At 41.5% G+C, this 22,540-nt stretch overlaps 1 protein-coding gene across 7 annotated transcripts; it reads left to right on the top strand.

The window, feature by feature from the left end:
- Nucleotides 1-225: 225 nt before the first annotated feature.
- eps15 (epidermal growth factor receptor pathway substrate 15) lies at nucleotides 226-21,732 on the top strand. 7 transcript variants are annotated; one of them, XM_029499531.1, is made up of 25 exons: nucleotides 226-295; nucleotides 2,911-2,952; nucleotides 3,826-3,915; nucleotides 3,997-4,044; nucleotides 4,143-4,238; nucleotides 4,395-4,457; nucleotides 5,013-5,138; nucleotides 5,616-5,675; nucleotides 5,991-6,221; nucleotides 6,498-6,643; nucleotides 7,318-7,474; nucleotides 8,807-8,889; nucleotides 11,751-11,823; nucleotides 12,619-12,801; nucleotides 12,964-13,161; nucleotides 13,255-13,671; nucleotides 13,926-14,000; nucleotides 14,455-14,608; nucleotides 14,721-14,765; nucleotides 14,855-15,255; nucleotides 15,409-15,478; nucleotides 15,637-15,707; nucleotides 16,367-16,502; nucleotides 16,619-16,824; nucleotides 19,699-21,732. In XM_029499531.1, exons 1-25 carry the CDS (start codon nucleotides 269-271, stop codon nucleotides 19,840-19,842), a joined length of 3,342 nt encoding a protein of 1,113 aa, XP_029355391.1. In that variant the 5' UTR covers nucleotides 226-268; the 3' UTR covers nucleotides 19,843-21,732. The 7 variants fall into 7 exon arrangements, with proteins under 7 accessions (XP_029355391.1, XP_029355393.1, XP_029355397.1 ...); XM_029499533.1 differs by having other exon boundaries at nucleotides 19,702-21,732; XM_029499537.1 differs by having other exon boundaries at nucleotides 14,855-15,234.
- The last annotated feature ends 808 nt before the right edge of the window (nucleotides 21,733-22,540 follow it).

Raw genomic sequence — 22,540 nt, forward strand, 5'->3', positions numbered from 1 at the left:
GGACATTTTACATCTTCTTGTTGTGAAATGAAACTTACAGAAAAACATTACAACCGAAAGACAACAATGAAAAAAGACAAACAATTCACCAGCAAACTTTTTCAGGACACACAGTCGGTTATCTGTCGTGCTCAGGACGGAGCCGGTCCAGTGCTGTTCCGAAGCCGGTGCCGGGTTTTCCCGCTTCCCCCCGTGTGCGTGTGTGTGCGTGCGTGTGTGTGTGTGTGTGCGTGTGTGTGTGTGTGAAAGCGGTGGAAACAGAAACAGTATGGCCGCCGCTCCGTCTCTGACTCAGGTAACACTGCTGTTCAACTTCAACCCAACGTCCGCTCCCCGTTTCTGAGCGCCCTCCGCTCGGACAGACCTCCGGCTCGGGTCGGTGTGTCCGTACCGGAGGACGGGTCGGACATGATCCCGACCCCGGTGCCTGTTCTTTTTAATTTTTTGGGGGGGTGAGGGGGGGGGGGGTGGTCCTGCTGTGACTGGGAAAAGTTTCTGCCTAATCTCTTCGGGGACTGCGCTAAGGGCGTAGCTAGCTAGCTAGCATGCTAGCTAACGGCTAGTTAGTGTTTGAGCCGCAGCCGCCGGACCAAACTTCAGATCGGCCCCGGAGCTTCACACGGCTCCCTCTCGTTTTCCGGAGGTCTATCTGATCGGGATCAGCGCTGGCTCGGTTCTGCTGCAGGCTGCTTGGTCCCGGTCTTCAGAGATGTTCACGTCAGACAGCCATGTGTGGCTCTATTGTGGCTTTACTGTCATGTTTCTGCCACTCCAGCCTCTGCTAACGTTGTTTTGTGTTTCTGCCACAACTTAAACCTGACAACCGTCTGCAGTCTCCCTCTGTGCTCATGTAGCTTAGACTCGACCTGTTTGTGTGTTGTTCTCGTTGTTGTTTTCTTCTCACTGGAAGTAAACAATGCTCCGTGTTCCCCCTTTTGACTTTTACAAAGTGGACTGTTAGCACGTTAGCTCTGGTTCTGCGATGTTAAAACAAAAAAACCAAACAAAACCAGCAAATGTGATGTTTTGCAACCAGTATGAGGAAGTGGACTTGAGCAGCTGCCAAACATCCCTGCTGTCACAAAATGTCAGTCAGCCTCTGAGATAAAACTGGAAAGCGCAGTAATTATTTGCTTTGGACAGTAAAAAGGTTATTTAGCAGGTAGCAGCCAGGTCTAATAACCAGGTTACATTTCCACACTTTGTCACCTGAGCCACTGTTGCCTCTCACAACAGACCTGACATCTTTATCCCTGTCAGATGAGTTTAAAAACTTGGGATTATGTCTCTTGTGTTGTCAAAGTTAATTTGGTTTGTTGTTGTAGGAGCTGTCAGCTGTTTCTCTGTGATCATCTTCAACATACTGTTTGATCTTCTGTGTTTTTTATTATTAGGGTTCTCGAACAAACTCGACCATCCCGTCACCTCCCGCTCTGTAAATGTATCTTGCTATCTGCTGCAGTTTTGTATGGGCTGGCTGGCTGGCAGGCTGGTGGTGGGGGGTGTTGATGGAGGGGTGTTTTTTCAATGCTCAATTAAAGAGTCGCCAGTACAATGACCACAGTGTTACAGCCGCCAACAGTTCCAGGCACACCATTGTGTGTCATAGAGAGGAGCAGAGAAAAAAAAGTTGCATGAGTCAGAGAAAGATAAGTTATCTTGATGGAAATTGGCAGTTGACAGAGCTTGTAAATGGCTGACACAGTTGCAGTGTTTTTGTTTCTGTCTTCCTTTCTTCTCAAGTTTGACATCCATACTGATCTTTACTCTCTTCTTGCTTTTGTTTTGCATTACATGTTGTATTTGCATGTCTCTGGAGAAATAGAATGGAGGCTTCACCCACTGGTTGAACGGCCGCACCCCAGTTGAATCACCATTCGAATGGTTACAGTCTGTCCTTTTCCTCTAACCCTGTCGATTGAAAGCACAATCCCAATTGTCAGTTTGAGCTATATGAAAAAGGAAATGCTGATTCTTTTCCTGTTCAGCCCAGCAGTGAACAATTGCATTAACAGAGCAAAAGGGAGGGTTGTTCAGCGAGGACATGACAGAAGGCCAAATTAGCAGGTTGTCTGTGGAATGGTGGCCTACTGTAACTGTCTAAAGATGACCATCAGCAGCCTTGGATAGCATAGCCTGTATTCTGATATCACTGATGTCAGACGTGTTATTACTCCCTTGGCGTGCAACTCAGCAGAAAATAATTTACTGCTGAGTGCTGTGTTACTATTCTTTTGTAATTTATGGAACAGGTCTGTAAGATATTCTGCACAGTATGTTGTGTAATATAGAAAAAAAATAATGGCCTGGTTATTTTAGCCCTAATCCGATGTTTTTGGGAAAACAAAACAACAACAAAAAAAAGGTCTAAGGTGGTCATAATGTCTTGTCCTACCTGTACTGTTGGTCAGTGTTCATAACCTGCATATGTTTTGGGGAAAACTAAGACAAACAGGCCCCTTGGCAGTTTTACTTCGGCACACTGAGCTCAATGAATGAACAAAACTCCTGTTTCCTGTGAATTCAGAAGTTTTTAGTGATAGAAATATCTATGGACACGAGGCAAATAAAATTATTCAGAATTTGATCATATTGGGTGTAGTTTATGTGTCTTTACCATCTGTAACTTGTTTTCATTTTTGACAGCTGTCTTGGCTCAGTGAACTATGGAGTAACTGTAACCAGCAAACACTTGCTGGTCGTTTGAGCTTGTTTGCTGAATCTTTAAATTTGACAAAGTATTAGTTTATTCTGTCTCACATTATTTGAAGTGAATCTTTAGGGATGTGATGAGTCTCCATTACAAACCTATACACAACTGCAGTTACAGTTTTCCAAAAAGTAAATACATTTGGTAAAACCTGCTCTTTATTTAAGTATTTAATGTATGTTTGTGGTCTCTGTCAACAGCTCTCCAGTGGAAATCCCATCTATGACAAATACTATCGACAGGTATGACATTTTTATATATTTTTTTTATACATATATATATATATACATATATATATATATATATATATATATATATATATATATATATATATATATATATACATATATACATATATACATATATATATATATATATATATATATATATATATATATATATATATATATATATCAACAAAAAATCATTGTATTCCTTATGAGTGATTTTGTATCGGGTAAAACAGATATAGAGTATATGATTAGCTAATGAGCCTAATTCATATTGTTTGATGTAGTCAATGCTGGAGCTGCTCTGACTCAGAGATGGCTGAAGTACAGAAAAACATGGGAGAGAAGAACATGAGTGTAGAACCAGTTTTTCATTTGGATGCACTTTTAAAACCAGCTTTATCTGCGTAAATATAATGTTGCAGTGAGCAGTGGTCTATCTACTCTGCTCTCAGATTTAGCCCCTGTGTCCACTAAAGGAAGTACCTCTATGAATTAATAATGCTTCCCTTTGCCCAATGTGTCAGGGGAGCTCACTGTGAGCTACATGAAAGAGCTTTAACAGATCCAATACTAGGCTAATACACTACAGAGGAAATGGCTTTGGTTTATAATCAGTATTGATTTAAGCACTGTGAGAACTGCTCTTCGGGGTAGGGCAGTTCTCACAGTTTTCACTTGTTCCTTATTTGCTACTCTCTCTTTGCCTGAGGCTCAGAATGCATCTAGGGCTTTTTTCTTTCGGCAGTGTTGTGACCTGCATCATTTGACTTATTGTCTCTCCATTAGCAGCAGAGCAGCATTTGCCATACTGAGATCAGCTCTAATGGCTGTATGTTTGGGCGTGTGTTTCTGTACATTGGGGGTTTGTGTGTTTGTGTGAAGGTTGATCCGACTGGCAGTGGGCGTGTGGCGGCAGCTGACGCAGCTCTGTTCCTGAAGAGGTCTGGCTTGGCGGACCTGGTTCTGGGGAAGGTGAAAAATAAAACAGCAACAGCAACACCTCTTTGTTATGTTATGTTGATGATATTTAACATATTCACTGTGTCCATGTAGATCTGGGATTTGGCAGACTCTGAACGGAAAGGTTCTCTAAACAAACAGGTACAAACTCCTTGTGGGCCAACATCATTATTGCCTTTTGTCTTTTTTACATGAATCAAGTGTTTGTGATCACTGCCTTCTGCACCTGTTTCCCTCAGCAATTCTTCATAGCATTGCGGTTGGTGGCCTGTGCTCAAAATGGCCTGGAGGTGTCACTCAAGAGCCTTAATGTGGCTGTTCCACCACCCAAATTTGTGAGTTCACAACAACAGTAAATGATATTGTTTTTACTTTAGATGGAGCATATAATACATTGCTGTATAATGAAACATATCACTATATATTCAGACCTAAAACATGGAAATGCAGCCGTATGTCGTTGAGATTAACTGAGGTTTGTTGTGCTCCAGCATGACACAAGCAGCCCGCTGTTAGCAGGAGGAGTGACTGTTGACATACCCTGGGCAGTCAAGGTAAGGCACCAGCAAGTTGGTTATCTTTTTTTGCAGTTGAGTTTTACAGTCATCTGTGTATTTGTTTTTGGCCTTTTGTATTTATATTTTTCTCTTTCTCATAAGATAAACACAACAGAAAGAAAAGTTGTGGGAAAACTGATTATCTATGTAGCACAAAAAAGGCCTAAAAATGTCACTTCCTACTTTTTTTTCTTTTTTATATATTTATTTCTGGTTTGAGATCTCTGACAGACAAAAATAAGTAATATACTTTAAGTTTAACACATGATCTGTAACACATGACACACGAGGAAATGTCTAATCAATACCAAGTCACGTAAGCTCAGATATAACAGACATTAACAGCCATCTAGCATCAGTACTGCTTGTTTATTTTCACAGCTGACAGGCCTGAATTTCTTTGTGAAAACATGTTTCTGTGCTGTTTCTCAACAAACCCATCTTCTTATGTTTTTATAGGAACTGCATTGTGAATAAACCAGGTTTCAATTCTCACCCTCTAATCAATGTGCATCTGCTTTGTTTGTTTGTTTGTTTTTTTTTCCCCAACAGCCTGAGGAGAAGATGAAGTTTGATGCCATCTTTGACAGTCTGGGTCCAGTAGGAGGGATGTTAAGTGGAGACAAGGTCAAACCAGTCCTGCTTAACTCCAAACTACCAGTGGACATCCTGGGCAGGGTACGATCCCACTAACAGGACACTTTTAGAGGTTAATTTGTGGACAAAGTGACAAAACTAAAGACAGAAGCCTTGTGGTTTCACAAATAACCCGAACGCATTGTGATTTCTGAACAATTTGTGCAGGTGTATTTAACTGAAGCATCCTGTATCAGAAACACAAAATGCCAAGACTGTTACTTTGTATGTTTTCGTTGCACAGTTACCAGAATCAGATATACTTCAATCCCCTGGGGAAATCTGGGTATTAGTCAATTACACTATGCTTTTGTCAAAAGACAAATACAGCACAGGAAGTTAAAAAAAGTGGGTGGGGGGGAAAGGGGATGTGAAATCAAGAATCAGTGGCATAGAAAATAAAATCAAAGAGGAACTGAGAATCAGTGTGTGAATGAATCAGGACTTTCAGGGACAGTTCCTGTGCTTATAACTGTTTTGTAATAATAAATGCTTCATAATCATCCTTCTCTGTTGAAGGTATGGGAGCTCAGTGACCTTGACAGAGATGGCATGTTGGATAAAGATGAGTTCTCTGTGGTAAGATATGACTCAATATCACTGATATCAAAAAATCCCCAGAGAAGAGTGATGGAGTTAAAGGCTATCCATGCTGGAAAATGGATTGATTTCTTTTTGCATCTAACGTGAGAGTATCTGCAGTGTGGGCTCATCTTTCCACGCCATGGAAACCCCTCCTCTCAGTCATATTAAGAGCTTCCAGCAACAGTTGCAGGCTGTGAAAATTATTGCCGTAGATTTGAATTGAACAAATTCAAGACACATGGACGAATTGTGAAGTAACTTTTTGTTGTTAACAGTCTTTTCTCACCTGTTTTTGTTGCCCTGTCCCAGGCCATGTATTTGGTGTACAGAGCTCTGGAGGGGGAGCCTGTTCCTATGTCCCTACCACCTCCCCTGGTTCCCCCCTCCAAGAGGAAAAAACCCTCTGTGCCTCCTGTGATGCCCCTGTTACCCTCACCCCCGTCCGTCAAAGATAGTCGCTCCTCCCATGCTGGCTCTAAGACCATGCCCCACCCCTCTAAGCCCACCCCAGCTCCTGTCCCAGCACCAGCAGCTATCTCTGTGAGTACAGTACCCGTCTCTCCAGTGCATGAAGAACCTGAAAATCTTTTGGGTGTTTCATTTGACTAGCAGATAGCCGCAACAATAGGCGTAAAATGATTTCAAACTGGCTGGTTCAGTGTGTGTTTCAAAAAAACAAGATGAGAGGGAGCGTGAAGGTAAGTGCGTTAAACATTTGGGTTTGTATCGATTCACACTCTCAGCTTGTATTAATTTCGTCATAGTTATGAATTAAACACAGTGGCAGCTATAGTGTCTGTGCTGTCGTGTGTGCAGTGGGTGGTGTCGCCTGCCGATAAAGCCAAGTACGATGAGCTCTTTAACAAGACTGACGGTGACATGGACGGCCTGGTGTCTGGACCTGAAGTCAGAGATATCTTCCTCAAGACAGGACTGCCCTCTGCCACGCTCGCACGAATCTGGTAAGAAACGTATCCTCTCAGCTCGCCTGTCCATGTGGCTCAAAACATTTTCACTTCATCCTTAACTGATTACACGTACTCCCAAATATTGTAAAGAATTTCAGTCTGGATCCTTCAGAGCCACTTTTAAAGGAAAAATGGGAAGAAACTTGAGGAACAGCAGCAGAAGAGGTAGACAGATATACGAACAATGACGAAACACAGCAGAAAAAGAGAACGTTAGGTTTGACACATTGTGCTAAATTTTGTGTTTAAAACATAGAAAATTAAATTTTACTTCACAAAAGGCAGGAGGAGAAGTAAAAAAATAAAAAAGAGGCATCCAAGAGCTAATTAAAAATAACCACCAGGATGCTACAGTACCTGTGATTACTAATCTAACCTAACATATGCAGTGAATCGATACTAACTTCCTTTGAAGTGGTAACCATGCGGTAAGTGATACACATATTATAATGCTGCTTTTTGTGATACCGCTTTGTGTGTTGTCACATCCAACCAGTGGAATATTACACCCAATTGATTTCTATCTTCACACGGCTGATTAGCTTCTGTCCTGTTGTGCCTGTCCCATGTTTGAGCTTTTATAACTGACGATCAACCATGCGATCAAAAATAGTCCTTGCCTGAGGTATAAATCATTATTCTCTTATGTAACCTGCGTCTGTTCCCAGGGAGCTCTGTGACATTGGAGACATTGGGAAACTCACCCGAGAGCAGTTTGCCCTGGCGCTTCATCTGATCAATCAGAAACTGACGAAAGGCCTTGACCCTCCGCAGAGCCTCACCCCAGAAATGATCCCTCCATCTGACAGACAAAATATCAAACAGGTAAGTTGCTCCGAGTCAGCGATGATTTATTCATGATGGCAAAGGAGCAATCATTAAACTTTAAAAATGTGTCTGACGATATTAATAAAAAGAAAAGATACTTATCATGAGGCCGATGATGTTAATTAGAACAGAAGACCAGCCAGGAGCAGTAATAGTAGCAACATTAGAGCAAGCATGTAAGTTTGTGAGCCTTACTGCGCATTTTGGACGCTGCAGCCTGATTTTGCTTGTTTTATATGGGACATCTTGCAATATTTGCGTCATGATTTGCGTCATGATTGTTTTTTTATTTGAGTTTTACTGCTTTGTTGATATTGATTATATATTTTGATAAAAGTTTTAAATTTTTGCTTACACTTGTCCATCTCTCTCCTGTTTTTTTTTTTTGTTGTTGTTGTTGTTGTTTTGTTTTGTTTTGTTAATCTTTACATTTTGTCCACTTCACATGCAGTGGGACAATCCTGAGTGAGTGAGTGTGTGTTAGTTACTGACTATCTCATTACTTGAAACAGGCTGTCTGGCTTTGCTACTTAAAATTTTCTCAAAATTTCAGTTTCTTTCAATGATGCTAAATTTCACATTAGTATTGGTCCCCAGGGGGTGGCAGTCTCTTTGATTTGATTGTAATTCAGAGGACTCTGATTAATGCAATAAATTTCCTTATTTATTTATTTTAGTTTTAATTGGATACTTGAGCAAAATAAAACTGGTTGCATAGTTTAAAGCGTTTACATGACACAAATGTTTTATGTCCATGATGTTTCACCATCTAACTGATTACACCAAAAGCCCATCTTACAGAGTTGTTAAAGGCATGAATTGAGGTTTAATTTTTGGGTTATCAATTCTGCTGAATCGAGTAATAATCCTTCAAGAGAGAATTGTGATGCATCCAAGAATATATTTTTTTCTTCACCCCTATCGATCCCCCAAGTCATCTTTATGAGACGTTTATGTTAAGAGCAGAGGCAGCTGTTTTAAGTGTTGTGGATGGCACTCACAGACAATATCTCATCTGTAGACGTAAAAGTGGCTTGAGTTTTTAAAATGTATTCTAAAAAAATTGAGTGCAATCAGTATTTGCATTCCTCCCAGTTGCATCACCATCAGACAGAAGTGTAGCTCTGTTGTTCATTTGTTTGTGGTGTGCTGGTGTTTGTGAAGTATCCACGATTTTTCACCAACCTTGGAGAAATGTAGCTTTTTTTCCAAAATAAGTTAAACTCTCCATATGTTATAACCGCTAATATTTAGCTTGGAGTAGATGTAGTTCACCGTCATGTACCTGACGGTTCTCTCATGACTGCCGTCGTCGTGCTTCCTTTCCAGAACAATGCTGCAAACCTGGCAGCTGACTTCTCTGCCATCAAGGAGTTGGACTCTCTCAGCAACGAGATTGTTGAACTGCAAAGGTAACCATCTGTTCTCATATTCATTCAGAAATGGTTAACATGATGCCTGTTCTCACTGCAGTCATATTTATCCAAGTTATGGCCTTGGTAGTGACAAGATGTAACTTTAATTTGTTCTGAGTTTCCACTTAGCAGTTTTACGTTCACCGTACTGCCTCATACATCGTTTATTTAAGCCAGTAATAAAGACCCAGCATTTATGACTCTTATTATTCCTGTAAAACATGTTTCTATTAAACCACATTAGCTTGCCAGGAATCTGTTGTCAGGGCCAGGTCAGAGCCAGTGACTGTGTAGTATCTCAGTATCCTGTTGTGACCAGCAGGAGGCATTCTTTACCTTTTTTTTTTCTTTTTTTTTTTTTGGCTTGTGGTTGTGTGCTGTGGTGCAGATGGTCTTTTCTCTGTTCAGCTGAAGAATGTCGGCTCGTTGAACTGCCCAAATGTATTCTGTATATTTGGAAACACCGAAAGCATTTATGGTTGAGAAATTACATTATTAAAGATTATGTCACTGTCACCATCTCGGGCCGCCTTTTAACACTCACTCCCACAGCGTCGGTGAAAATGAATAAATAAACATTTGCGATTTTGCTGCCAGGCATGACACATACCAGATGGCCAGAAAGCTCAAGAGTTATGTAGCTGCTGTTTGACAGTGAAGTGGAAGAAGGAGAAAAGCGGATACAATATTCTTGCTTTTGCTCCCCACGGCCTTTAATAATGATGCATTTCATAAACAGAAAAGGTGTTTGTGGTAGATAAAAGTAGCTTCTTTTTTTATGACAGCTGAGAGTGAGAAGTGAGAAAGTGGCGTTCCACCCAACCGCCCCACCTGTGTATACACACACATACAGCTGTGCAGAGGTATGAAAGGAGCAGACCGAGGAACTAATGGCAGACAGCAGCAGATCAAGAAGAAGGATGATTCATGTTTGTGGTTGCTTCAAATTATGGCAGCAGCCTTCTGCTCAAGATAAGGAGGTTGGTGAGGAAGGGTAAGAGGAGATCTGGACTGATGCTCAGCTTTCAGGTCACGATAGTTTTGTTCAAGGAGGATGTGGATGTGCTGTTGCCAAGGGAATTGTACATTTTGATGTGAGAGGAGAGAAGGTGGAAATAGATGATGGAAAGTTTTGATGTTATTTTTAGTCACCATAGAAGTGATGGCAGAGGATGAGTGGTTTTATTGTAGGTTGATGCGTGAACAGAAATAACAAGTTCACTGTTAGGTCCTGTTTTTACACAAGAAACATACTTCACGCAAAGTTTTCTCTTTTGTTTGCACAGAGACTGTTTTTCAGACCTGAAACAATGATTGAAGGTGTGCCATTTGTAAATCTTGGTGTCGGGCTTGACTAAAAAAAAAACATTAACATCAGTGTTAGTGTTGCCTATGTGGAAAAACAATGGAAAAAAAAATAGCAGGAACACATTGTATCAAGAAGAATGAGAATAGAATAATATAAATAGAAACATCAGTACTTGATATGTTTTCTGCATGCATTCTGTTTTCCTGAAAATCTCATTTGAATCACATTATCAGTCAGGATTATTTATCTGTCACCATTTTCCTCCGTGGTGCAGAGATTCTACATTTATATGGTCGTACACTTGTTGTTCAAGCCTGATACCACTGACTCATTTTAATGTTGAGGAAGACTGATAAAATACGACATGTCAGACAGTCAGAAATTCACATGTGTCATAAAATTAACTGCTGTTTCCATATTTGAGATTTATTTGTTCCTAAAACTAGTTCCTAGTTTTGGCATATTTATCTTTGGTATCAGTATTTAGTAAGAACAAGGTTTAATTATTGCTGAGGTATCGGTGAGCAGCAGCCTTCTGACACCTCTCAGCAGCAACACTCTGGGTCTGAATCTGGGACATTACTGTGTGGAGTAACGTCCGACGTCTCCCACCGTCCAAAGATATTTGTCATGGACTTTAGATCAGAGCTTTTAACAATATGGAAAACAAAAAATTCATATTGTCATAATATTCCGATTGTGATATGTGATATCAGACGAAACGGTAATTTTTCCATTTTATTTTCACTGATTTAAAAACAAATCCAATGATAAGATATAGATCTTGTCTCCTACCAATCACACATGTTCTCTTACGTCTGGAGCATATGGTTTGTAAGTTGGAGTTTCTCTGTAGAAAGCTCCTGCTTGGTGCTTCACTTATATTTTGATTAATTGTGCATCCCTTGTTTAGATTCCCAATAGATGTGAAAGACCTTTGAAATCTGATTGGAATTCAAATACCTTCATTGTTTCTCATTTAACTTTTTTATCATTAGTGAAAAAAACCTAATTGTAATTATACAGAAATAATTACATATCCCTCATCCCCCGCCCAACGCCCGTTCTCTTCTCTGTGGCTGGGTGGATGAAACCGTGAGGTAGAAAGGATGAAGGCTCAGGCAGCACAAATGAGCGATTTATTATTTTGGCTCATCATCACTCTTCCCTCCTCCCTCTCTTCCTCCCTCCATCCCGAAGGCAGCCATCTGCTTCTTACTCTTCATCTCCCACACATTTGACTGAGCAAGCCACGCTCAGTTACTCTGACAGTCGTGCTCATCACGCTCACTGTGCTGTGCATCCACAGCCACCAAGTTTCGCGCACACACTGACTCTTCGTGTTCTGTCACGCATACCTGCTACGGCTGCAGGCGTCCCAGCTGTTAGTTCAGGGCACCATGGTCGTACAGGGCGAGGAGTTGGTGGTGTGCCAGGGGCAGGTTGTACAAGGCTCAGCGGAGAACTGGCTGGGTGGGCTGGGAGTACCGGGTCTACCTTCTCTGTCCCTGGTGGCTAAATACTCCTGTCTGTTGTGCTGGACCCCCAGGGAGAAGAGCTCTGTGGAAGAGGAAATCAAGGAGAAGGAGGAGGCCATCAGAGAGCGCAGCAGCGAAGTGCAGGTAAGATTTCACTGTCCTTGTTTTGTGGCTCTTCCCTGATCAGTTCTCCACACACAGATTCTGTTTGACTCTAAAATCCGGTACCTGTTACGCAGATTTTTGTGCTTTGTTGTTTTCATAATTGGTGTCTTTCACAGGATGCTTTCTGCTGCTTAGAGAAAAATCCAGATCAGATGAAACTGACACCAAGACTCATTGGTGCTGAAGCCGTTATTCACTTCTGCCCATGATGAATATACTGGTGGAGGCGATCAATAATACATTTGGCCAGCAGTCTCAGACGCTTGTTCAGAAACACATTTACTGTTTCTCAGACACAGACAGGGTGGTGTCCTTGTGTAGGCGCTTCTCCCTCCTCTCAGCCTCAGCTCTATTTTAGGCGCCAGTGGCTTAAAGGGCTAGTCTACGTAGCTTTTTGGAATTTAGTCTGATGCGAGTTGTTGGTCTCAGGGGAGTCTCATGCTGATGTAGCTGAATTTCTTACCTGCACTGCAGCCTGGAGCTCACTTTTGGCTGTTTTGTACTGTATTGTGTTCAGTATAAAGTTTATTCATGGACATTGCTCATTGTATGATTTGGTGGTCATGATTTAGCCAGAATAAATTCTGATTTATGAGGATTATTTGGGTGTTGAGACGATCAGACCATCAGAATTGGTAATATGAATGCCTTCAGTTACATTGTTGAAGTTTGATTTTGAGCTTTCCTTGCTGCTCTGTCTCATTCTGTTTGTTTTCTCCATGGAAGGACACAAAGACATTCCTTTGATCTTTTTTTTTTTTTTTTTCTCTGCAGGACTTACAAGATGATGTGGCGAAGGAGAGCGAGGAGCTGCAGCGGCTCCAGACTCAGCGCCAGAAAGTCCAGGAAGCTTTGGATGAGCTGGACCAACAGAAGGGCTCCCTGGAAGAGCAGCTAGCTCACATTCGCCAACAGACCAGCCAGGAGACACAACTGGTAGGTCTCGCGGGCTCAAATGTGAGTTTATCTTACTTGTGTTAATTTAAAGAAAGATATGTTTTAAAAAAAAATAATAATAATAATTATTGATGACTGGCAGAGAACAACAAAAATTATAATTGATTTCATATTCCAATTGTGATGAGACATTTGACATATGACTGTTTATTCATATCACAGATCTCATCGCTGCAGTCGGAACATGAGGAGCAGGAACAGAGGATCTGTCAGTACGAGGAGGAGTTGGTTCAGGCACGAGAGGAGCTGCTGGCTCTGCAGGAGGAAAGTAGGAGGCTGCAGGAGAAAGTCCAGGCTGCTCAGGAGCAGCTGACACCCCTGCAGGAGTCAGTTCGAGACTCTTTCACACAAGTTGCACAGGTTAGTTTTATGTCGAGCTCATAAATATTCTCCTCTTGCAGAAAGTATTTACACATTTCGTTGTTCAACTCTTCCATCTCTCCACTTTCTTAGGTTCAGCAGAAACTGAACGACCTTCATGTAGAGGAAAGGTCAGTGACTGCCCAGCTCAGCTGGAAGAGAGCCCTGGAAGACAGCTCTCCTGTCATGGTCAATGGATCAGGCCCTACAGCCGAGCTGTACCAGACGGACCCCTTTCAGCAGGACCACTTCCAGGAGGATCACCCTAAAGAGCTGAAGGTCGAAGAACCATCTGATGTCTGCAATCTTCAGAAGGAACATTCAGATGAGAAAGAGAAAGGCATGAATGAGAAAGAAGAGGAAGAAGGGAAAGATCAAGAGAGTCCGAAGACTGTAGAGGAGGAAAAGCCAAAACCTGATGCCTTGGATGACCTTTATACGAGTTTAGCCTCCTCTGATATGTACAATAGTCTAACAGCACTCGCGAAGCCACGGGACAACACCGCTAGGGTAAGAAATATACTCATGTCAGCGCCAAGTAAAGAAATCAGACTAATGTCCTGTTATATTTTGTGTTTTTATTTGGTACTGATATAAAAAATATCACTTTGCTACAAAAAACTGAAAGTTAATTAAGAACTCATCAAATATGAAGGCACAATGGACTTAATTTACATTTGGTGTAATCATGGTTTTGTAAGGTAACAACATTATAACTGATATAATATTTACATCGTTGTTTGTTGTTGACTTCTCGTCTCTAGGAGCACAGCAGCCCTGAAGTCTCCTCAGAAGTTGCAGACGATGCAGACGAATCATCTAAAGAGAGCCCATCAGAGGTAAAGACTCCGACTTACTGAAGCGGGCCTGTCCGTTTCTGCTTTGAGGGATTCCTCAGTTACTGTGCAAAACTAATTTTACACCAAGATCTTTATTACTCCCACAGTATTCCTGTGTCAAGTTTGAACTTTGGGCCTTCATTGCCATTACACTGCACAGACAAGAAAAATGTTGACATTCCAACCCACATGTTCTCAGTAGTCCTCGTGACTTTTATTACGTCAGGGCTCAGCACTTACAGGTCAGACCAAATCCATGTCTGCAATCCAACTGATAAAATAAAAGAGCATTAACTAATTAATGCTAATTAACAGTATCCTGTCTTACTGTAGGTGTTAATGCCTCAAAATGGGGTCCAACCTGGTTCTTTTTAAAAACGTGGTAGTTATAGTGTGTGTTGGGGACAGAGCGTGTAGTGTGCAGGACAGTCCTCAGAGCTCTGTAACATTTCAGCAGGTTGCATCACCAGAACAAGAGAACAAACCAGAGCCAGAAGAGTCTCCAGAAACCACCACCACCTCATTACCAGTTAGCCTCATGCCGCCGCAGACCAGCCCTCCCTCCCTACCTGAGATGGACTTCTTCCATTCAGACCCTTTCACTGACCGTAAGTCCCCACAGATATTCAGATCATATTAAAAATTAAGTTTCAAGCTTCTGTTTAACTTGCATGTATTAACAATTGATCAATGCCCAGTGAAAATATTTTTCCTCCCTAGATGATCCATTCAAAGATGATCCATTTGGAAAAGCAGATGTAGCAGGTGAATTCCAGCATATCCAGCATCATCTGCTTTACTCTGTGTTTCATCTGTCAAGTCCTTGATAATTATTTTTCGTTTGGTTTAATCAGATCCATTTGGAGCGGATCCATTTAAAGGCACAGACCCTTTTGCTGCGGACTCTTTCTTCACGCAGACCACCGGTGCCTCCTTTTCCACGGAGGACCCTTTCTCCACCTCAGCCGACCCGTTTGGCACCACTAGTGGCGGGCCAGAACCCGACCTGTTTGCAGCCGAGATGAACGAAGCAGCGGCTGCACCAGCGGCGGCAGGCCCCGATCCCTTTACCTCCAAACCCACAAACCCAGCGGCGCCAGCCAAGGACCCATTCAGCTCTACAGGGAACGACATGGCTGAGTCGGACCCTTTCGGAGGCAAAGCCAACGCCACAGCAGAGGCGGATCCTTTTGGTTGTCAGGATGGAGAGACAGATCCATTCAGCTGCTCGCAGGTCAGCGCTGATCTGGCAGTGGTGAGTAGTCACAGCCTTTTTGGGGATAGCTCATGTAGGTAATAGAACAGCTTTTCTGTTCCAGAAAAATGCTGATGTTTGTGACTTCAGTGAGTAAAATAAGAGTGCTCTTTTCTATTGTGGGATTATTTTCTTTTAATGTTCTATTTTTAGAAGGACACTGCAGCAACCAATGACCCTTTTGCTCCAGGAGGTACGACGGTGAGCGCCAGCTCCGATCCAGGTATGACTACAGGCATGGCGCCATCATCTGGAGCGAGAGGCCACTGCAGCTGCTGAGCAGAAATAAAATAAAAATATGGAGCATATATACGTTGCCCACTGGGTTGAATTCTGTAGCGATTTTAATTCAGTCAGTCACTCTGTGCTCGTGTGTTTCAGATCCGTTTGCTGCTGTGTTTGGTAGTGAATCATTCGGAGGGGGCTTTGCAGATTTCAGCGCTTTGACAAAGGTAATTTATACAATTCTTCGCAGTTGGTGCAGCACAGTAAAACCAAACCGTGATTTGACTCAGCACTGTCAGTGTGTTGGCGGGTGTGCTGTGCTTTTATATAGACATATTTTCCCCGAATCAGTTTCTGACCGCACGCAACAATGTGGCATGTGTAATATTTCAAATGGCTGGAAATGAGTCTGACAGACTTGCCACTTCCAATGTTGTATCAGATCACTTTGCTTTTAGGTCCCCAATCAGACGAGCTTAAGTTACTGTATGAATGTGAATTGAAAGTTTCATTCTGCTCATCAGTACTGTAATTAAATATAGATTTATGTCTCTGTATTGAAACCGTTCCCTTAAATTCAGTAATTAACTAGTTAGATTTTAGTGGGTCAAAGGCCCCGTCGACCTCACAAGCTCAATTTTATGCCCAAACTCAAGAGTTTATATCCTGTTAACACATTTTAATGCTCATTTCTAATAGGATAAAATGGTGAAATGATTTGTGACTACTTCTTTATGTTCTGTAAAAACACAGCTGGCTGTTTTTCAGTATAGTAACTAAGGAAATTCGGCTGTGACATTTCCTTGACATTTAGTGTTTAGTGGGGGCAAACCACCACAAGGTGGTAACTGTGGTTTCCTGCTGATACAAATTTCTTCTGTTTTAGTCAAACGGGGCTGACCAGTTTGGCATCAACAATAAGAATCTGTTCCATGAAGAGAGTGGGACTGCCGGCCCTGACGTGCCCCCTGCCCTGCCCCCAAAAACGGGCACTCCAACGAGACCACCACCTCCACCCCCAGGTCAGGGCTCAATCTGACTTTTCACATTTGTTGAGCAGCTATCAGACATTTGGAGACGCATTAACAGTGTGAGTTTGTGATTTGAAATCAAACCTGTGTGTGCCTCACCTGACCAGGTAAGAGATCGTCCATCTCCAGAACAGAGTCCTCTGAGTCCTTCCAGCGACGAGGTCACTTCCTCCCTCAGCTTTCAGGAGACTTCTCCTCCTCTTCCTCCTCGCCCTCCCTGCCTGCCAAGGATCCTTTAGCCGACCCCTTCGCCCCCTCCTCCCCTCCTCGTCACAACGTGCGGGAAGCTGACCGATTTGCCAGCTTTGACAAAGTGAGCACCGCCCTCTCGCCCTCTCCCTCACCTCTACCTGACTCTCCATAGCCATCCTCTTTTGTTTCCTGCTAATAAACCACAGCTGGTTGTTCAGCTAAGTTTACAGCCACCAAGCAAATCAGGCTAGCTTCACAAGTCCCTCCATCCACTGCCAGTAAAAAGCCCAAAGAAATGAACTAATGCGCTGATGTTGAGTATCTTATATTGGCACAGTTTCTCCATCCTACATTTGTTTATGTGATAACTTGATTTTGTTGAAAAAAGCTGCAACAGTCATTAACACTTTTTTTTTTTTTTTTTTTTTTTTTGGATTTTGTTTTTCTTGCATCATGTCTGCTGCTGGTGTATATTTTAGCTCTTTATAATGAATCCGATATTTCCACCTGACTTTTTTTTTGTTACTGATTTCTAATGGGGTTGCACATATTTTAAGCCCTCGGATTGAGGTCGTAATGTCTTTGCTCTATGAAGAAATGTACAGAAATGGTATCATAGCAAATGCCGATATAACACATAATATATAAAAGTAGTGAATGTTAGAAGTGAACTTCTAACTATTTATGATACCAAATCAGTCATAATGGTTGGCAGTGAATGGAGAGATGAGAGGCTGCTTGCATTTGCCTTTCATTCACCATCCCAACTCAGCACACTGACACTAAATCCTGTGCATGCAAAAAAAATAGTGTTATCTTCATGGAAAATGTTTATTTTACACACTTTTAACACCTGAAATTGCGGCTCAGGTGAATTTTAAATTATCGGTGTAACCTGTGAGCGAGAAGATGCAGAGTAGGATTTGTTTCCTAACGTAGGTCACAAATTCACAGATGAGAAATGCTGCATCTAATAACTTCTGCTCAGTAACATCACATTGTAACGAATTAATTAAAAATAGCATCTAAAAGAAGCCACATGAGATCTGTTGGAAGATTAGTCACTGTCTAAAATTGAATTGATAACCATATTAACGTCCTCTCTGTGCTCAGCATAGAAATGTACTGTCATGCTGTGATTTTTGGGATGGATGACTCATTGAAAGACTGTGTTGTTTCAAGTAGCTCTTCTGTTACATGACTGAACCCGCATGTCTCTGTTGAACCTCGACCTGCACGCACTAACTGTGTTTGATTGCCTGGCTCTCATTCACTCATTTCATTGCCTCTGCCGTTCCTCAAAACATTGTGGATTTTTTGTTTTTCCCCCTTTACACATGCCGCTATTTATTTATCCATACATCCTTCTGTGATCCATCCGACCAGCCGTTCCTCCCTTCATTTACCAGTCCGTTCAGCTCAGGTGTGGTCGGCCGTGTGTTGTGGAGAAACAGATCACCTGTATTCTCGCTCTCTGTGTCTTTACACCTTTTGTCAAAGAAGATAAATAAAGAGTTGAATCAAGGGCACCATCTCTGGCTTCTATGTGCATCCATGATATCACTTTCTGCAAATACCTGAGCTTTAAAGGACCAAAGTTTTTCCAGTTTTAAGTACATTTTTCATAAATTTTGGCCGTATCATACTGTTTTCCAAATCCTGCTTTTATATCGCACCTCTCAAGCAGCCTTCCCTTGTTTTTCAGTCTTGACATAACGATAAAGACATTACTACTAATAATAGCTTCTAATCCAACAACTTTCATTTTAATGCAAGTTGACATTTGAATATTTTTTTTAAATATATGTATGATCCATTTGTAAAACAAACAGCTACAGGGAAAGCAAAAATCAACACTGTGCAAAATTAAAATAACCAGATATCAAATGTGTGAGCAGATTGCTTTCAAATCCAGGAATGAAAAGAATAATTTCTCCTGCTAAAAGCTTCATTAACGTTAGATTTCATTCCTAAAAAAGCAGTAGCACAGACAGTGGTACTGGCATGTCCTCTGCTGAATACATCATGTGTCTTAAGTGTTCTCGTCATGCATGTTCTGCCCTCCGCATCCTGAAATCATCAATGTCGTCGTTGTCGCTCACTTTCCTTTGCATGGGTGAAAAGGCACTGGATGATCTGTGATGTCTGTCTGTTCAATGTGAATAATGAAGCTGCTGACTCAGAGAGTGCCTGCTGTGTAATGTTATAACCAGTTCCTGTTCTCTGTAACGATGCCACTTTGACATCAGTCGTCATCCTTATAGTCCATCTCAGTCCCCGCCTTCTTCCCTCCCACGCCGTAGTGTATTGTTATTCTCTTCATGCTCATCTCTGATCCAGGGGGGGTCTGTTGCTGTTTATTGATTTTAAATGTCACTTCAGGCTATTCTGAAGACCGACAGTTTATGAAAACGGCTCAGTCATGGATTCTTTCACAGTCAACAGGACAATTGATGCTTTTCACTGTGACCCAGAACGAAATGGTGAAAATTATCACCAGATTTTTATGTCAACACAGATTTATTGCTTTGGACTGATACAATCGAAAGTTCTCGGGTTAAAAGACATATAAACCCTACCAGCTAATTTAATTCCACTCAGTAAGCTTTGTCGCTCTCCTTCTCATTCCCTGTAATAAAAAAAATAGTAGTAATTACGTTACAATTCTGAAAGGGAAAAATAACTTAAAAGGATTGTGATAGAAATTTTTGTTATAAACTTACACAAAAATCTGATAAATGCTGCATCTGTGCCCTGCAACACTCTCACATAAGGAAAAAAAATCCACCTTATCAAAGTAAATGTGAAAATAAATTTTACAGAGCTGAACATAAAACGTGTTACTTCTTGAAGCTCATCTTGCTGGATGGTGGCAGAGCTTTGTATTGATGCTATCAGGACTCTGGGAGACTTTGTTAACCGCCTACATGTGTCTGTGAGTCCCCTTATTTTGCATTTGTGTATTCTCTTTTTCCGTGTGTGTGTGTTGATGAAGCAGTATCCAACAGAAGAAGACATGATAGAGTGGGCAAAGCGAGAGAGCGAGCGAGAGGAAAAGGAGCGACTCGCCAGGCTCACCCAGCAGGAACAAGAAGACCTGGAGCTGGCCATCGCTCTCAGCAAGTCTGAACTCTCCTGAGGACCTTGTTTCTCCCACACCCCTCCCCTCCCCCCCCCCCTCCTCCACTGGCCCAGCCCAGGAGGGCTCGGCTCGGCACGACAAGGCAGGACCCATCCTGGTCCGGCCCAGAAAGCACCAAAGCAAAGTGGGGACTGTATAGGACTGAGTTTCAGCAGCACCTGCTGACCCCATGAAGAGACTTTCTTCAGACAAACCCATCTCTAAATCTTTCAGACCCCCCCAACCCCCCCCAACCTTGATCCACAGGCCACCCTGACTGTGTACACCGCTCCTTTTTCCATCCTGTGTCCGTCGTCTGGAGGGGAGGACTGGGACGGGGTGTACGGATTGTCGAAATGAAATACAGTGAGTTTGAGATCGTTGACAGTTCTGATGATTTCAACACAAGGCTACAAACGCCACCTTAACTCTGCAGAATGTAATTTATTTAAAATGTAGGCCTTTTCCTAGGTCTTCTCTTTACCCACTAACCAAACTCACTACTTCTCTCTAGTTTCTAAATTCACACTGCAGATTTCTTGAGATTTTATTAGTGAATGATAGACGCGCCAGAAACACCCACAATTTCTTCCAGCACACTGTTAATACAAGAAATGTGAGGTGCTGTAACAAATTCTAGGCCTTTATCTTTTTTCTCTTTTAGTATTTTACTACTTCAGGTGTCAGAATTCTACATTTCTACACGTTTAACTGGAAGTTGCCAGTCCTGATATGTGAATTGCATGTGTAGATTTGAATCCATCACCGCTGTCAAACCCAGCTTAACTTCTGCTTTATTATTTCTTTTTAAATGAAGTAGTATGAAAACTTTCCCTGTATCTGTTCAGTCTGTTAGAAGGTCCATGTAGGAGTGAAACTAGATCCATTACATGTAAAAAGTACATATAAATTAGCATTACTTTTGGCGGCACACTACAGAAGATTGCACAAAACAATGAGTCCTGACATTCAGTGTTATTTTGTCACCTGAAGACTTGTGACGTTTGAATCAGTCCCGGGAAGTCTGAGGGGTTTTATGAATGTGACTTCAGATGAAAGAATGTTATTTTGTGTTAAAATGTGGTCTAAAAACGTGGCGAGTTTGGACATGAGCTGACAAAGATGAGCTTGGATGTTGACGCTGAATTCTCACAGTTGAATCTGTGCAGAAACAAACACACACCTACTTTCCCTGCTGCCTTTTCCCCATTGAGGTGTTAGTGGTGTTAATGGCATTAATCCCAGTTGATTCACGAAGAGAAGCTTGTTCCTGAGATCCAGAGGTCCAGATCGGTGGTCAGCCTAAAATAACTGTCTTCCTCTGTAGAACTCCAGCAGCGGGGACATTGGCTGAGTAGTTGTTGTTTGCTTTTTTTTTTTTTTTTTTTTAGCATTTGTGCGTCTTCTCAGAGTCACTTCCTCTCTGCGGCCATTTCAAAGTCCTCAAATGTCATTGAAAGTTGATCAGAGTCTTTGTGTTTTCGCTGAAGCTCTTCGGCCTCCGAGGCTGTTGTTGCACCATCATCTCCTGGAAGGCTCAGACGAGTGGACATCTCTTCCTGTTCTGACTTTCTCAAGAGTACACAGCATCATTTAGTTCCCTTTTCTCACATTAATCAGTTTATTTTCTGTGGCTGATACAGACTGCTCCCCCCTCCTGTAACACAGTTATTATAGATCCATTCTCCATACACACACACACACACACAGTACTGTCATTTGTACAGACTTTAATTTTACAAATCAAGAACCACTTATGTTTCTAAGCTTACCCATAAAGGCTTTTTAAAACTCAAGCTAACTGAATTTTATTTTGTATTTTCTAATGTGTAATAAAAATCATTATTGGGAGGTTTGGCCAGAATATGTAATGCATTTAATTGAAACAGAATAAATATTAAACATGTAGTTTTGCAGTTTGTGCTCTTTATTTATTTATATTTTTGTTGGAAATATTTAATCAATTATATATTCATTATAATAACTTTTTCTTGGCTTTGGCTTGACATACCTTGTGACAAAAAAATCAGGATAACTTTTTGTCTTTATTTGTGTTTGGTGAGTGTCCCAGCTTGGAGGCCCAAGATTCATTCACAGGAGTTCCCCTTTAAGAAGAAACAGAAGTTATGAAAGTATGAACAGCACAAATGCATTGAATTAATATTATATGTTATATGTTATCAGAGGTGCTTGTTTTAAGATTTAAGTTCTATTAATGTGTAAAAGCTGATAAATCTTTAGTTGAACCTTGAAAACTACAGTTAGCATGATGCCTTAACAACAGCAGCACTTTAGTAGCTTTTCTGCAGCTTTCAGTCACCTCACATGAACTTCATCAGAGGTTTGAATTCATCCAGATGTAAAGGTGCTTATTTCCTGAGCATTTTTGACAAATGTTTGATGCAAAATAACTCAAACAGTCATCTTAAACTTTAAACATATCCGGGCTTTATGGGGTTGTTGGTTGGTTATTTGTTTGTTTGTTTGTATGTTTGTATTTAGTTTGTTTGTTTGTTTGTATGTTTGTATTTAGTTTGTTTGTTTGTTTGTTTGTTTGTTTGTATGTTTGTTTTTTGTTTGTTTGTTTGTTTGTTTGCTTGCTTACTTTTTTGTTTTGTTTTGTTTTGCTTTCGTGCAATTCCTTGCTCCTTTTTCTGTCCTCTGTGTGAATGTGGAGGGTTTTAGGACCGTGAGTCCAGAACAGCAGCAGCCACAT

This window comes from Echeneis naucrates, chromosome 4 (assembly GCF_900963305.1).
Source record: "Echeneis naucrates chromosome 4, fEcheNa1.1, whole genome shotgun sequence".
NCBI classification, from domain to species: Eukaryota; Metazoa; Chordata; class Actinopteri; order Carangiformes; family Echeneidae; genus Echeneis; species Echeneis naucrates.

What these genes read in the sequence shown, in the direction of transcription:
- eps15 (XM_029499531.1), top strand. Translation starts at nt 269, where the DNA reads ATGGCCGCCGCTCCGTCTCTGACTCAG. An exon ending in CAGCACCAGCAGCTATCTCT is followed by an intron (nt 6,222 to 6,497) that starts GTGAGTACAGTA and finishes TCGTGTGTGCAG; the next exon opens with TGGGTGGTGTCGCCTGCCGA. An exon ending in TCAGCGCTGATCTGGCAGTG is followed by an intron (nt 15,256 to 15,408) that starts GTGAGTAGTCAC and finishes TTCTATTTTTAG; the next exon opens with AAGGACACTGCAGCAACCAA.